General features: G+C 33.9%; 1 protein-coding gene across 1 annotated transcript in view; it reads right to left on the bottom strand.

Annotated features, from left to right (window-relative positions):
* Positions 1 to 6,323: 6,323 nt before the first annotated feature.
* The window catches only part of LOC147075563 (collagen alpha-2(XI) chain), a 130,636-nt gene continuing 120,295 nt past the window's right edge, over positions 6,324 to 16,664 (bottom strand). The window contains exon 7 of the mRNA XM_085942347.1: positions 6,324 to 6,495. Within this exon, the coding sequence (XP_085798473.1) occupies positions 6,373 to 6,495 (123 nt within the window). The 3' untranslated portion in view covers positions 6,324 to 6,372. The remainder of the gene's footprint in view (positions 6,496 to 16,664) is intronic.

The raw sequence follows: 16,664 nt of genomic DNA, 5'->3' as shown, positions 1-16,664 counted from the left end.
CAATGGTTGATGTAATAGAATCTAGTATATTATAATGGATATCACCGTATTGTTGAAGTAACAATAGTCTGGTCATGTATTTCAGTGATTAGTCAATGCTCTGAAATCTAGATCCGGGTCACAGGAATCCGATGATAGCCACATAGTAAATATATAAAGTGACTCTGCAGTACTATACACTGTCATAGTTATCCACAGGAACTGTTTTGTTCTCTTGCCTCTTTAAAGTTACATTCATAATAACTTTACTGGATAGCTGTTTTATTATTTGTATTTTTGAAGTTATGCTTTTTTTAGCGCGTTTGGGAAATCAGATTAGAGTGTATTTTTGGTGTGTGACATGTAACACATAATTTAGTTTTTCACACGAAAAAAAACGCACTCGATTGGATTCGAACCACCGATTGTTCGGTTATCAGCCGAATGCACTACCTTTACGCCACAGTATGATACTGCAATCGTGACGATTATACAGTATAATATTATAGTTTAGAATTGTTACGTTGCCTAGGCAGCGAATTTATTATTGTCGGCCATTTGCAATTACTCACGTAAACAAACGATTAAACGTCATAGTGACAGTTGTTACTATAAAAATAAAAACAACGATAAATAATTATATACTTAAGTAATATAAGTTAAAATTTATAGAAATAAACCAACGGTGCTTCAATAAGCGGCCCGTTTTCTTACGTGTGTAATTTAACAAGATAATTAAGAGCTAGTCGTAGAATCTAGGTTATCACAAGTTTTGTTTGTGTTTTGTTACGCTAAACAAGTATAACTTCTAACGTGCGCACATAAGTACACACATCGATTTTTTTATTCAGAATGAAAAACAATATTTAGTACTAGTTAAATTTTTTAAATTTTTTAAATTTTTTAAAAATAGGTACAATATTTTATTACACCGTATAGGTGTTTTTATATCTAATTAAAAAAAACAGTTTGGAATTAATTTCTTTTTTTTATCATAGTTTGTATATATAATGATGTGCTTACTCAAACCAAGTGTTTTTTGAAGATAATTTATTAATGGTTTGTTTGCATATTGTTAATTATTATTGTTCATTTATTTAGTATATCTTGCAATCAGCAATACCCGATGCGGGTAGAAGAACAGTTTTCAATAAGGCATATTCTCTCAGCCGGCACAATTTTCATTTGACTAGCATCAAGTAGAGTAGTTTGCGTGCCAAAGTCCTTAAGAAACCTCGATAGTAAATGCGAGGTATCCATAAAGGCATCTAGAAAAAAAAAAAAAAAATACTCTTCAATATTGTATACCTACTTCTATAATTAGCCGTATTCACATTAATAAAAAAATATATGTTTATTAAAGTCGTTTCCAATTATTTATTATTTTAAAGAAAAATATATACTGAAGTACTTTTAATGATACATCGAGAGCTAAAAAAAATATAAACACACAAAATATTTCCAGGAAATAGGTTAACGTAAATCACATTGTCTGTAATACAATTCATTTTGTCATTGTTTCTTATATTTTATTCACATTAACATGCGTCCAAGTGAAATAAGCTGAATGTTAAAAAACCGTATATTTTGCGTTTAAATTATAAGAATAAGCATTGTTACGTTTACACAACAATATATTCGTATATATCCTGTCGTTCGAATTCTTTACGGGTACGGCTTTGCTAATAGACAATTCACGTGTGTGTTACAAACGAAAATATTTATAACATGAAAGAAAATATAAAAAGAAAACATCATAATATTCCTCAACGAGAGCATATCATTTTGTTTATGGCAACACTTTTATATGATTGTGTGTTGTCGTTGTTTTCCCAGTGGAAATACCGGGAAATGGAATTGTTTTTCGAAATACGGACTACAATAAATTTTGGCATAGATATTTAATATGTCACTAAAATATCGAAATACTTCCCGAGAAGGGAAAAACACAACGAATAGCCATGGAAAACAAAGCGAATACCTTTTCAGAAATTTTGAAGGACTTAGTTTTGTTTATAATAGGATAACATTTACTGTCAAACAACCGGTGGATACCATACTTATAATTTAACTGAACTAAATAAAATATATTATACCGATTTTATCCAAAATAGTGTAGATAAACCATCATGATATATTATTTAAAAAATCGGTGTGTGTACTTATGTACGCGCGTTAGAAATTTTACTTCTTTGGCGTAACAAAACAAAATGATAACCTAGATCAGTGGTTCCCAAAGTTGACTGGGCTCCGACCCATCTAACAAAAATTTCCTATCTTGGGACCCACCTCTTAGCTGTCTTAGAGAAAAACGGCCATAAAAATAATGCTAATGCTCAGATTCCCTAGTGGCGAGTCGTGGAACTACTTAATGCTGTCTTATTTGTTCTAATTGAAATAAAAAAGAATTTTTTTGTTAGTGTTAAAAATATGAATGAAAGACTGTTGAAATAAGAAACACAACTTAAATATAAAAAAAATATTACTTAAACAACTACACCTGCAAGGTTTTTTTACAAAGTTATTTCAATGGGAAGGATGTATTTGTTTCTTATTTTTCTTCATTACAGTTTTAGCATCAACTTCAACTTTAGTTACTTTTAATCACAGTGAGTTTGATAATATATCCAATTTATTTCGGTATTTTGTTTTAATGTTAACCATAGCCAAAAATCCGACCTCAAATAGATATGAGGTAGTAAAGAGGAAAGAGGAATTATAAATAGCTGAATGAAATATCAAATTTATCACTTCCTATTTTTTTAAATTCATGTATACAGTGGCGAGGGTCCAATCAATATTACCCACTAGTGGGTCGCGACCCATAGTTTGGGAAACCATGACCTAGATTCTTCGACAAGCTCTTAATTATATTGTTAAATTACACAATCAAGAAAAGAGCCGCTTATTGGAGCGCCGTTGGTTTATTTCTATAAAGTGTATATTACTAAATTATATAATTATTTCGCGTTGTTTTTATTTTTAAAGTAACAACTGTCACTGTGACGTTAATCGTTTGTTTACGTAAGGAATTACAAATGGCAAACAATAATAAATTCGTTGCCTAGGCAACGGAAAAATTCTACTATCAAACTTGCGTTTGTATACAGCTAACTTCATACTTTCGCGCACTTTCGTAACGGTGTGCGCGCGCAGCTTTCAATTTCACTCTCTACCATATGCCCCAAAAGAAGTATAACTTCAAAAAGCTGTATTATGGGGTAACGTAATAATATTACGAGTCTTATAGTTACAAAAGACGTTAGTTCAAATTTTCATCGTTTGTAGCTGCTATGTATTCAACATAATAAAGATTTTTATGCGGTTGTTGAAAGGTAGATAAGTAATTAAAAACTTTTAAAAATACAAATACATAATGTCACATAAACTTATTGAAAAAATGTTCAATTAATTGGGAGTCTGGAGTTGATATGTTTAACAAACTGACTATTGCAATGTGATATATAAACGTATGTCCTGAAAAAACTTAGGTCACGTGACAAATGACAATTCCATGCTATTGTATTTGGTTTTAAGTGGAGTTGACAATCAATGTTTCAAAATTATTTTAGTTTAATTAAAGGTTTGATTATTGAAGTATGTTAAAATATAATTATTGTTATTTAACAGATGAAAGAATTCTGAAGTAAATGATAAAATCTTAATATTTTTGAGCTTTTGCAAAGCTATAGGTAGCTTCATGTATGATTTATGACTGTACTGGAATATAACCATTTCATCTCTTCAAAAAATGACTCAATATTTCAAATTCTCAATTTAAAGAACCCAACTATATATTCAAGAATCTAATATATATTTATCATACATATTTTCTTTTACTACACAGAGGTAAAACAATAATGGCAGTAAATATAAAACGCTTTGAATAATTAACCGAAATATATAACCTCTAGTCATCTCATAGAAATTTCTGTCGGAATTACCCCAATGCACCTTATATATTATCTTTTTCCAGTATATCTATTTTTTATGTTGCAGAGACCTGTTTCCACAACTTTAGTTAGTATATTATCGAAATATTATAATATACTATTGTTTTCAGAATATGGTTCCGTAGGTAGAGAAACAAAATGGCCATTAATGTATGAAAAAAGGACTAACCACATACTAGCAAAGTTAGAATAGAAGAAAAATTCTAAATCTCGAAAGGTTTTGTGCGAGAATAAATTGGGTCAAAGCTTTTCTACAGTAATGAAAAACTTAAGCCCCTTCTAACAGCACATTATACACTAATATGGTATGATAAACACCTTTCTTTCAATGAGCTTTTTGTTACATTCAATATTGAAACCACTTCATTAAAATATTCACATATGCGTGTGAAAGATGGACTCTAAGTAAAAGAGAGATCCAGAAACTTAGAGTAGCACAACGTGGTATGGAGAGGTGCATGCTGGGCATAACGCGAAAGGACAAAAAGAGGAATGAGTGGATAAGGAAGCAGACAAAGGTTTGCGATGTAATAAAGTTTATTAAAAGCCTTAAATGGAGATGGGCTGGACACATAGCTTAAAGAAGAGACAATCGTTGGACAAATCTAGTCATCCAGTGGTATCCAAGAAGTACAAAACGTCCGCAAAGTAGACCTAGAGGTCGCTGAATCGATGCATTGATAAAGTTCTGCGGAAGTACGTGGCAATGCAATGCACAGGACCGAGAGAAGTGGAAGCAGCTTGAAGAGGCCTTCATCCAGCAGTGGATAGATTCAGGCTGATTATGATGATGATATTTTTTTAAATTAATAGAGCAATGATATATTCATAACCGCGAAATTTATATGAAAACTTTTATTAGGTATTTATAAATAGTATATATCAATCGAGGTTTTGAGATGTAGTTGATTTAGCGTAAAATTAGCTAATCACATTACCAACGACGATGTTTTAAAACGAGCCAATAAACCTTTTAAGAACTTATAGCTATGGAAGAATTCTAAAGAATTCAGCCATAGTTTCTTTTATGAGAAGTATGACTTACTCTCACTCAAAATGCAAAAGAAGTCAGTGGCCAGCAGTGGCATAGATACATGTGGAGATTCTTTGATTAATTTGAAAGTGGTTTATTAGCAAAGTTGTTGGCGATCAGATACGTTTGGCCCAAGACAGTGAGATGTACTGAAATTTGGTCACTAAACTTCAATAGAATACGCAAAGAAAGAAGAATAAATAGAAAAATAACAATGTAAGCTTTTGAAAATTTAACCTGTTTGACTTTGTTCATTATACACGTTAACTAATTTTAATGAAATAAATTTATTCATAAAACCAAATTGGCAAAAGTAAAATTAGAGATATTGACAGACACATAACCACTGTCATAAATCACTATCACTTCAGAAGCGTTGAAGCTTCAATTTATGTAAAGGCATAGAGGACGTAGGTCATTTTCTGGTTTAGGTTTCTCCGCAGACGTACAAAGCGTTAGTATTCAATGTTATATGCACATTGGATATTTGTAGGCCTACAATCTATTTGCGGAAGCTTTATAATTTGGTCTAATATCATATGGGAGTTATTCACCATAGATGTCTGTCATTCATGACGCCAGGCTTGTCCAAACTCATCGTTCTTTTGAATGAGTTCCTCTTCTGCCACCCAGAAAGACACTACTGGATTTAATTGGCAGATATACGGAGATCATGTGTGTACGAAGTGGGAGCTTAGAGCTTTTATAAACTTTTGATGAAGCTATGGTTAGCATTTATGTAGAAACAGATCGACCCCGTCTTTTGATGATCGTAATTTACTATTATTATTGTATTAGTACGAGCTAAAATACTGTCTGAAGTTATCATAATTTTACTATGAATAGTTATTATTCGTATATACATTTTTATAAATTATTTATTATCTAACTATTGTCTAAAAATAAACTACTTATTATAAAAAGTACACAACTAATAATTATCTCACAATAAGTAATAAAATAATATTAGCTAGAAAATAATCAGGCAACTTAAATATTTTTTAGAATTATTTGTAATATTATTTTTGTCCTTATCATAGATTTATTTTAGTATTTAATGAATAATTAACATTGGTACTACGGCTTATGCATAGTGATAATATTATTTATCAAATATATATTATTATTCATATTTTATAATTCGTACCTATTAACTATAGCATTTAGATAAAAAAAACACGCAATTTTTTCATTAAGTTGGTATATGAGTAAGCGGTTTACCAATATATTTATATTATTATTTATTTATTGATAAATAAATGTATTTTTTATTCATTAAATGCTATATTTAATAATACTTTTATACAAAATTATCATTTACAATCAACCCTTATCGATATTCTTACTATAGACCTGTGGTGCGTGATTTCAAAATATTGTACTTGGACGCACTGTAGGGGTCGTGGCCTAAGTCGGGTCGCGAGCCGTTAGTGGTCCCGTTTGCTCCTCATCGTAGAGTGCTTCTGCATCACCGCACTGTTCTGCTGCAGCTCCAGCCTTTGGAACCACTGTCAGCTGTTCCAAGTCACCCTGTAAAAATTTAAAAAAATATCGTCATAATATGTAGATTGAAAAATTAATCAATTTCTTTATTGTAATTTCTTGATGGAATGACGCAAAAGTTATTATAAATATCAACAGATCCTAGTATTATTGTTGTATTTTTTAATAGTTATATTATTTTTACATTTTTTTTATTATTCACTAGTGTTTGTACTCGGCTTCGTTTGGGATTTACCAGGCTATTTGTGTATTTGTACGGTTTTATATTACTTTACGACTAAAAAAAAATGAGTGTGATGTTAGTTTTTTTATAATATTAATACTATTAACTGAAGGTACTTGATGGAATTTGAATTTAAATTCTAATGGATTCAAGCTCTGTACTATTCTATTTAAGTCGTTTTTTGCGACCCAGGTTTCGCCTTTCGACATCTTCGGGTGTCGTGTACACTCAGCAAAGGTAAACACACACTGACAACGAACACTCTTAACTCTAGTTTATATAATAAATCAATACAATAAAGTTGGTAAAAAAACCGTTTTTTTTTTTACTTAAAAACTTCAAACTTTAAACTTTTTTTAAAAATAATGTTATACAAAAGTAGGTAATATGTAAGAGTATTATTAAATACTAGTATCTCATTAGTTAACTCCATTAATTATTTTTCTTAGAATTGACGATTTACACCTCTTGAGTATAGTATTTTTATTGTTTATAAAGAATAATGATATATTATTAGGTTTTCACGATTTTCGATAAGATAGGGTTTTTACTAATTAGGTTTTTTACTGACACTTCAACTATTCATAATTTGTTTATTGTATTTTTTGTGACCTTTGACTTTATAGGTAGGTAATGAAGTTTTCACCTAGTTTATTGTATTGCTTTATTATGTAAACTAGAGTTAAGAGTGTTCGTTGTCAGTGTGTGTTTACCTTTGGTGAGTGTACACGACACCTAAAGATGCCGAAAGGCGAAAACCGGGTCGCAAAAAACGACTTAAATGGAACAGTACAGAGCTTGAATCCATTAGAATTTAGCTTTTTTTGTCCAGAGTGTCAGGAATTTGTTTCTGATTGTGCGTTTGTTTCGTTAGAGTGCATTCTTTTGGCTATAAATAATCTTAAAACCTTTGACAATCTATTTTGAAAATATTCACCATCAACCAGAAGGTTTTTGGATTATCTGATCATTGTAATTTTTTTTAAGTCAAAGATGCACTCATATTAAAAAAAAAACCGTTATAAAATGTGAATTCTAGGATCCCATATTATTATTTCACGAGCATGTTTATTTTTCAACTTAATTTATTAAGTTTCCTCTAATGCATGAAATTTTTTTTGACTAATTCATAGTCCTATGGTTTTTTATTTATTAAAAAAAAACCGATCTTAATAAAAAATTAAAAATTGTTAACTCGAAATTCTTTTAATTTAAATAAGTAAAGCAAAGCAGTTTTAAATATTAGTCAAATCCACTTTTTCACAATGTGAGAAAATGCGATATTTTCAGTCCTACTTCATAAAAAGTTTATGTTTAGTAGCAAAAAAAAAAATCACATCGTCTCTCTGATCTGATCATCTTCTTGATATATATGGCATTATAGAAGATGCTGCATGCTTTTGCGATGACGTGATTGGTTGAAATTGATTTTATACTGTTTGAAAAAGAGCCTGCCTGGAATTTTCCAGTGTCGAAAATTAGCACCATATTTAGTTGGTTTTTTTTTAACTATTCGATTTTTAATTTAGTGAGTTATGAATATTACATAATAATATATACAGTAAAAAATATGGAAATTGATCATTTTTGAAAATATCACCGTGTAATGTGTTATTATTTCAAAAATAGTTTAATTCAACAATTTTGGTGTATGTCTTACTGAAAATGGTTGAAAAACACTGAATTAATTAATCTATTCGATTCCACCATTATGGTTACTGTGAGGAACACTTTGATTTTGTGTAAAGCCAAAATAATGTGATCCCACACTAATTATTAAAACCGTCAAGTGCACACTGCACTGGTTGAGTTTCTAAACCGCCGATCGCCATAATTTACAGCGGGGCCACGACTCAGTCGAAAGTTGCCATATTAATTACGCAGCCCGTCCACTTTGACATGTTTTAATTGCGCCAATTGCCGCGCAAAACAGGCGATAACGGCCGCAGCTGCCGTATTGGGTACACTTGAACACCGAAATATACGTTATGTAATATGGCAACACTGGCGACATTTGGCCGCGGCGCCGAGTGCGGTCGTTCTTGGAGGTCCTGCCACTTAGAAGTTGTTTACTTATAACTAATTTTCCTCGATATTATCACGGGAAAATGTAAACGTTATACCTATGTAAAAGTACACGTATTTATTCGGTTTTTCGTATTCGTATTTTTCGCCAAATCATTGCATATACATATTAATGTTCCAATTGTATTAGATTCAATAAAACACTGTCACTATTAACAAATATTATTATATATATATATGAATATATATATATAGATATCTCTTCTCGTTCTAAGTTGATCTTACGCGACGGCACACCAGGTATTTGTTGAACATTTTGTAATTGTTGATCTACCCTGATTTGTTGCTCCATTGCCAAAGATGACATACGAAATTGATCCATTTGGAGCAACAAAAGTCTCGATCTATTAATAGAAGCCCCGCCCATTTTCCCCTCCCATATACATTTTACTCTTTTAGCTTCTGTTGATCCAATTTGAATGAACCAATCAGAGGGCTTCTTGTTCGGCATTGGTTTGAATGCATGTGACGCATTTGTTTACTCCTAAAAGATTCGTTCAAGAACATTTTTATGATTTGCACTCTAATGAAATCAATACAACCGCGCAACTAATAAATAGATATTTGCGATTGCAATTTTCAAGAGAATCTTCGCTGAGATTTATTCTATCAGGGGTCATCCATATATTATGTCACGCTCTAGAAGGGGTCTAATTTATTATAATGTGATGATTTCTGACGAATGTGGCGGGGGAGGACATAATAAAAACAGAGTGGTAAAGGTTGTGACGATAGGCGGGGGGGGGGGGGGTGCTAAAATAGCTAAAATCATGTGACGTCGTATATGAACGGCCCCTTACAGTTTACTTGATAATTTGACTTGGTAATTGTTCTAAGAATAAATGGGAAAGGCTGATGTGGGTTGACACCAGTAGCGAAGGGCGGAGGTAGGCTGTAAAAATCCGACATAAATAGGACATATTATATTAACTAATAATTGTTCTAAATATAAATAAAGTAGACTGATGTAGGTTGACACCAGTAGAGAATGGTGGAAGTAGGCTGTTAAAATTAGCCACAAATAGTGCACACTCAATTTTGTTAACTAATAATAAATTGTTCTTAATACAAATACGGTAGACTGATGTGGATTGACAACAGTAGCTAAGGGTGGAGGTAGGCTGTTAAAATCCACCGTAAATATTGCACACCGGTAGCGATGGGTCGAGGTAGGCTGTTAAAATCCACCATAAAGAGTGCACACCAATAGCGATGGGTGGAGGTAGGCTGTCAAAATCCACCATAAATAGTGCACACAATTTTTTTTTAACTAATAATTTTTCTAAATATAAATAGGTAACAAACTGTTTTGAATGTAAATAGGGTAGATTGATATGGGTGGACAACAGTAGCGAAGGGCGGAGAAAGGCTGTTAATATCCGCCATAAATAGCGCATATTAACTTTTCCAAAACTAATAATTGTTAGTTATGGTGTAGCGATGGTTTCAGGTAGGCTGTTAAAATCCACCATAAATAGTGCACACTGGTAGCGATGGGTCGAGGTAGGCTGTTAAAATCCGCCATGAATAGTGTACACTAAAGTCTGTTAAACTAATTGTTCTAAATATGAATAGGGTAGACTGATGTAGGTCGACATCAGTTGCGAAGGGTGGAGGTAGGCTGTTATTATCCACCATAAATAGCAAACATTAAATATTGTTGAAGTAATTGTTCTAAATATGAATAGAGTAGACTGATATGAGTTGACACTAGAAGCGAAGGGTGGAGGTGGGCTGTTAAAATCAGCCATGAATGGTGCACACTAAATTCTGTTAAACTAATTGTTCTAAATATGAATAGGGTAGACTGATGTAGGTCGACACCTGTCACAAAGGGTGGAGGTAGGCTGTTATTATCCTCCATAAACAGCACAATTAAATATTGTTAAAGTAATTGTTCTAAATATGAAAAGGGTAGACTGATATGAGTTGACAGCAGTAGCGAAGGGTGAAAGTAGGCTGTCAAAATCCACCATAAACAGTGCACACCAATAGCGATGGGTGGAGGTAGGCTGTCAAAATCCGCCATAAATAAATAGTGCACACAATCTTTTTTTAACTAATAATTTTTCTAAATATAAATAGGTAATAAATTGTTTTAAATGTAAATAGGGTAGATTGATATGGGTGGACAACAGTAGCAAAGGGTGGAGAAAGGCTGTTAATATCCGCCATAAATAGCGCATATTAACTTTTCCTAAACTAATAATTGTTAGTTATAATGTAGCGAAGGTTTGAGGTAGGCTGTTAAAATCCACCATAAATAGTGCACACCGGTGGCGATGGGTCGAGATAGGCTGTTAAAATCCGCCATAAATATAGTACACTAAAATCTGTTAAACTAATTGTTCTAAATATGAATAGGGTAGACTGATGTAGGTCGACACCAATCGCGAAGGGTGGAGGTAGGCTGTTATTATCCGCCATAAATAGCACACATTAAATATTGTTAAAGCAATTGTTCTAAATATGAATAGAGTAGACTGATATGAGTTGACACTAGAAGTGAAGGGTGGTGGTGGGCTGTTAAAATCAGCCATAAATAGTGCACACTAAATTATGTTAAACTAATTGTTCTAAATATGAATAGGATAGACTGATGTAGGTCGACACCTGTCACAAAAGGTGGAGGTAGGCTGTTATTATCCTCCATAAACAGCACAATTAAATATTGTTAAAGTAATTGTTCTAAATATGAATAGGGTAGACTAATATGAGTTGACAGCAGTAGCGAAGGGTGAAGGTAGGCTGTTAAAATCCGCCATAAATAGTGCATACTAACTTCTGTTAAACTAATTGTTCTGAAATATACCCTATAAATATAAATACCCTATAAATAGTGTAGACTGATGTGGGTTGACACCAATAGCGAAAGGTGAAGGTAGGTTGTTAAAATCCACCAGAAATAGTGCACATTAAATTTTGTTAAACTAATCGTTCTAAATATAAATAGGGTAGACTGATGTTGGTGGACACGAGTAGCAAAGGGTGGAGGTAGGCTGTTAAAATCCTCCGTAAACAGTGCACACCAGTAGCGATGTGTGGTGGTAGGCTGTTAAAATCTGCCATAAATAGTGCACACTAAATTCTGTTAAACTAATTGTTCTAAATATAAATAAGGTATATGAATGTGGGTTGACACCAGTAGCAGAGGGTGGAGGTAGGCCGTTAAATCCACCCTGAATAGTACACACTAAATTTTGTTAAACTAATTCTTCCAAATATGAATAGGGTAGACTGATATGAGTTGACACCAGAAGCGAAGGGTGGAAGTAGGCTGTTAATTCCGTCATAAATAGTGCACACTAACTTTTGTGAAACTAATTGTTCTGAATATAAATAGCCTAGACTGATGTAGGTTGACACCAGTAGCGAAAGGTGGAGGTAAGCTGTTAAAATCCACCAGAAATAGTACACATTAAATTCTGTTAAACTAATTGTTCTAAATATGAATAGGGTAGACTGATGTTGGTCGACACCAGTCGCAAAGGGTGGAGATAGGCTGTTATTATCCGCCATAAATAGCACACATTAAATATTGTTAAAGTTATTGTTCTAAATATGAATAGGGTAGACTGATATGAGTTGACACCAGAAGCGAAGCGTAGAGGTAGACTGTTAAAATCCACCAGAAATAGTGCACAATAAATTTTGTTAAACTAATTGTTCTAAATATAAATAGGGTAGACTGATGTTGGTGGACACCAGTCGGGAAGGGTGGAGGTAGGCTGTTGAAATCCACCGTAAATATTGCACACCAGTATTGATGTGTGGTGGTAGGCTGTTAAAATCAGCCATAAATAGTGCACACTAAATTCTGTTAAACTAATTATTCTAAATATTTATAGGGTAGTGTCACGAACACGTTTAGTGTGCCCCTGAGAGGACGCTCCCATAAGGAGTGGTACCATCCAACCGCTCGATCTGATCAAAATAGTCAATGTACCACCGGTTATATAGCGAGAAGCTCACGACCCCCGACAAAGACGAGCCATATATGATGTATGAGGAAGTCCTACAGTTGCCCCAGCAGGTTCCACTGCTCCTCAGGGTGAACTGTAGAAGAGATAAGTCGGTCATAAGGACCATGAAGAGTGATGGTAAGAATGTAAATAACGACGGAGTAATAATAAGGTAGTAATTAAAATTCAATTAAATAAATAATTGATAGGTATATAAATGTTAAATTAGCATAATACTGTATTGGACTTCGAGTAGATATAATAATGTAATTAAGATAAATGGATCTAATATTGTATAATTGCGATGATTAGGTATTGTCAGCGTGTGTAATTGTAAACCGACATTAATATATAAATCTGTACCTATAATTAGAATATAATGTTGACATAGTTCGATCCACGAAATTAAGCTAGATAATAATTAATCAATATTTTAATTAATTTAATTAGACGAGAATCGGTCCAGACCTGGGCTCTGTACGTAGCATCTACATAGCATCTAAGCCACTCACGAGGTACCGTATACCTCTGGCATCTAATTTTCATCACTCTCATATTAATACCATACGCGTGATCCGCACATCCAGCGCGAGATTGCCCCGCGGGATTTCTCGCGGATCATGTGTGTCATATGAGCAGCCTTGGCGCTGCGTTCGCTGGTCGGTAACCGGACAGTTGTCTCCCTCGCACAACTGGATCAATTCCCTATCCCGACCGCGGCCACAGCCGATTGGCTCATGTGTGGAGCGAAAACCCGGTTACGCAATCCATGACAGCCGCGAGATCTCCATACAAACACATTATCAATGATAGCTAGAGCTGCGCGTGTCCGATCAACGTGAAACTTAAAATGACGTATGCGTCTATGGACCGCGGAGATTTTGGTTATTTTATAGTACGCGTAACCATAAAGGTTCGCGAGATATAGAGCTCGGAGACTGGTCAGATTCCATTAATTTTAGCGCCTTAAATATAAGTTAATTAGATATAACATTTATATGTATACGTAGAGAATAAGACCTAATATTTTAATAATTTTTATTTTTATCATAAATATACACGTAGCGCGTGGGCGGCCCGCTTATAGGTCCGGACTGGTGGCTCCCGCCCTTCAATCATGAGGAGACTCACATCACGGGGTGCATACTCAAATGCTAGCGTAAGCGGTAACGAGCAGATTGACGTATCACACTCTTTGATACACTGAGTTTTCGCTTGGTTAATTAAAATCTAAAAGTACAATACCAGCTAAAAAACACATTCATTGTAAGGAGAGCTATATGAAATCGCGCTCTCAGCGGGATGTCGCGAACGAGATTTCATGCCAGCGGCCCGCGCCTACCGAACTCCGTTGATTTCAGCTCGCTCGCGGCTTGCGGTTCCGCGGGGCAATCAATTGAGTCCAAATCTCATAGTGAAAATGATATGTGGATTTTTGACCCGTAGAACGCTCGCCGAGGGGATGAAATCTCCCGATTCGAATAAAAACCCAGGATTTCCGAATTCTGTATCCAGTTTTCTCACTGCTTCCGAGGACGTCACCACGCCGGTGGACGATCCAAATTCGCATCTATTTTCATACATTTGTGCAGTTGCACAGGAGTTTGGGACCACCCAACTCCCCCTTTCCTCCTGCGGGTAAAATACCCTAAGTTGGACTTAGCGTTTCGGCGCGAAAAATCGTTTAGAAGTACCTAACCGGGACTTATAAAAATTTCGTGAATAATTTTCGGGAATAAATACCTATCTGGTACTTTAACATTTTCGGTGTGAGAAATAAATTATAAATACCTAACTGGGACTTATAAAAATTTCGTGAATAATTTTCTGTCATAAATACCTATCTGGTACTTTAATATTTTTGGAACAAATTGTGAAGTTTCTCTCTCGAATCAATATCTTTTTTTTTGTGTTGCGAGTGTCAATGTACTTTATCATCTGACGGATGACCGTATACTGTGCTTCGAACATTTATGTGAATAATATTAACTTTTTTTTGAACACTAATAATTATAATATGATGAACCATTGTGAACTTTGTGAACTTTTGTGAACTTGAACAATATATGGACCATCTACCAACTATGAGTTTTTATTCTGACTTCCAACCATACGAAGACCTTGGCCTGTGACTCCTCTTGGCATTGACAACCTTCACTTCCATACCCTTGGAACTAGCCGCGGCAGTGGAGGGCCCCGTCAGTAGACTGATGTAGGTCGACACCAGTCGGGAAGGGTGGAGGTAGGCTGTTATTATCCGCCATAAAGAGCACAATTAAATATTGTTTAAGTAATTGTTCTAAATATGAATAGGGTAGACTGATATGAGTTGACAGCAGTAGCGAATTGTGAAAATTGGCTATTAAAATCCGCCATAAATAGTGCACACTAACTTCTGTTAAACTAATTGTTCTGAAATATACCCTATAAATATAAATACCTTATAAATAGGGTAGACTGATGTAGGTTGACACCAATAGCGAAGGGTGAATGTAGGCTGTAAAATTCACCAGAAATAGCGCATATTAACTTTTCCTAAACTAATAATTGTTAGTTATAGTGTAGCGAAGGTTTGAGGTAGGCTGTTAAAATCCACCATAAATAGTGCACACCGGTAGCGATGGGTCGAGATAGGCTGTTAAATCCGCCATAAATATAGTACACTTAAATCTGTTAAACTAATTGTTCTAAATATGAATAGGGTAGACTGATGTAAGGTGGAGGTGGGCTGTTAAGTTTAGACATAAATAGTACACAATAAACTTTGTCAGTCATGCTTATTTGTATTAATTGAACAAATAATACAAATTGCACATAGTGATGGTAAGTTTTTAAAATTCAATTAAACCATGCATATACCAAACCATAATTGGAGGTAGGCTTTAAAGATTTGAAAAAATAATGCACACTTTGTCAGTCATTTTTATTTGTTTTCATTGAACCAAGCATACAAATAATTACAGATGGTACCTACCTTTTGGTTAGTTTTTAAAAATCAAATAAACCCTGCCTAAACCAAAACATAATAGATAATAGTAAAAAATACTCGTCATATGGACAGTGTGATAAAAGGTTGTGACAATGGGGGAAGGGGGCTAAAAAATAGCCCCAATCATGTGATATTATAGGATGGACGGGCCCTTTAAGAGCTGTAAAAATATCCCGATCACTTGATAATAATTTTGTAAAAATAATTGTATCTAAGTACTACTTAAATATAAATAGGGGAGCGTGATGTGGGTTGACACTAGTAGCGAAGGGTGGAGATAGGCTGTTAAGATCAGCCATAAATAGTGCACATTAAACTTTGTTAGTCATACGTATTTGTTTTCATTGAACTAAGACTACAAAGTGTAGATAGTGTTTGTTACTTTTTATTATCTTTTCTGTGGTTTTTAATATTCAATACATTCCATACAAATTATTACGTATTACAGAACAACTCCAATGGTACTGTTCGGTTATACGGAATACAGCGGAAAACGCATTTTGAAAATAGCCGATAAACTGGATTATTTGTTAGGTTAACCTTAATTAACCTAACAACTAACCTTTAATATTACATTATTGTAATGAATCTGTGATCTACCTACATTGACACAGAAACTTAAACATGTGAGCTAGAATAGATTGGTTCTAAACAGGCGATATGTACCGATTCTGTATTCAACGTAAACAAACATGTATGACTGAAAAACTGCAGTATTTTTGTCGGATAGCCCATAGCATACTTAAACTATTATGGTTTGGTTTTGGCAGGGTTTAATTGAATTTTAAAATCTGACCAGCACCATCTGCAATTTGTATTCTTAGTTAAATAATTAAAACAAATACGTTTGACTGACAAAGTTTACTGTGCACTATTTATGTCAACTCTTAAAGCCTACCTCTACCCCTCGCCACTATAATACACCCATGGTAGCTGA

The sequence above is a fragment of the Rhyacophila brunnea genome, unplaced genomic scaffold, assembly GCF_057557595.1.
Source record: "Rhyacophila brunnea isolate RB1 unplaced genomic scaffold, BYU_Rbru_1.0 scaffold_14, whole genome shotgun sequence".
Lineage (NCBI taxonomy): Eukaryota > Metazoa > Arthropoda > Insecta > Trichoptera > Rhyacophilidae > Rhyacophila > Rhyacophila brunnea.
This window is presented reverse-complemented; position numbering and strand designations above follow the sequence as displayed.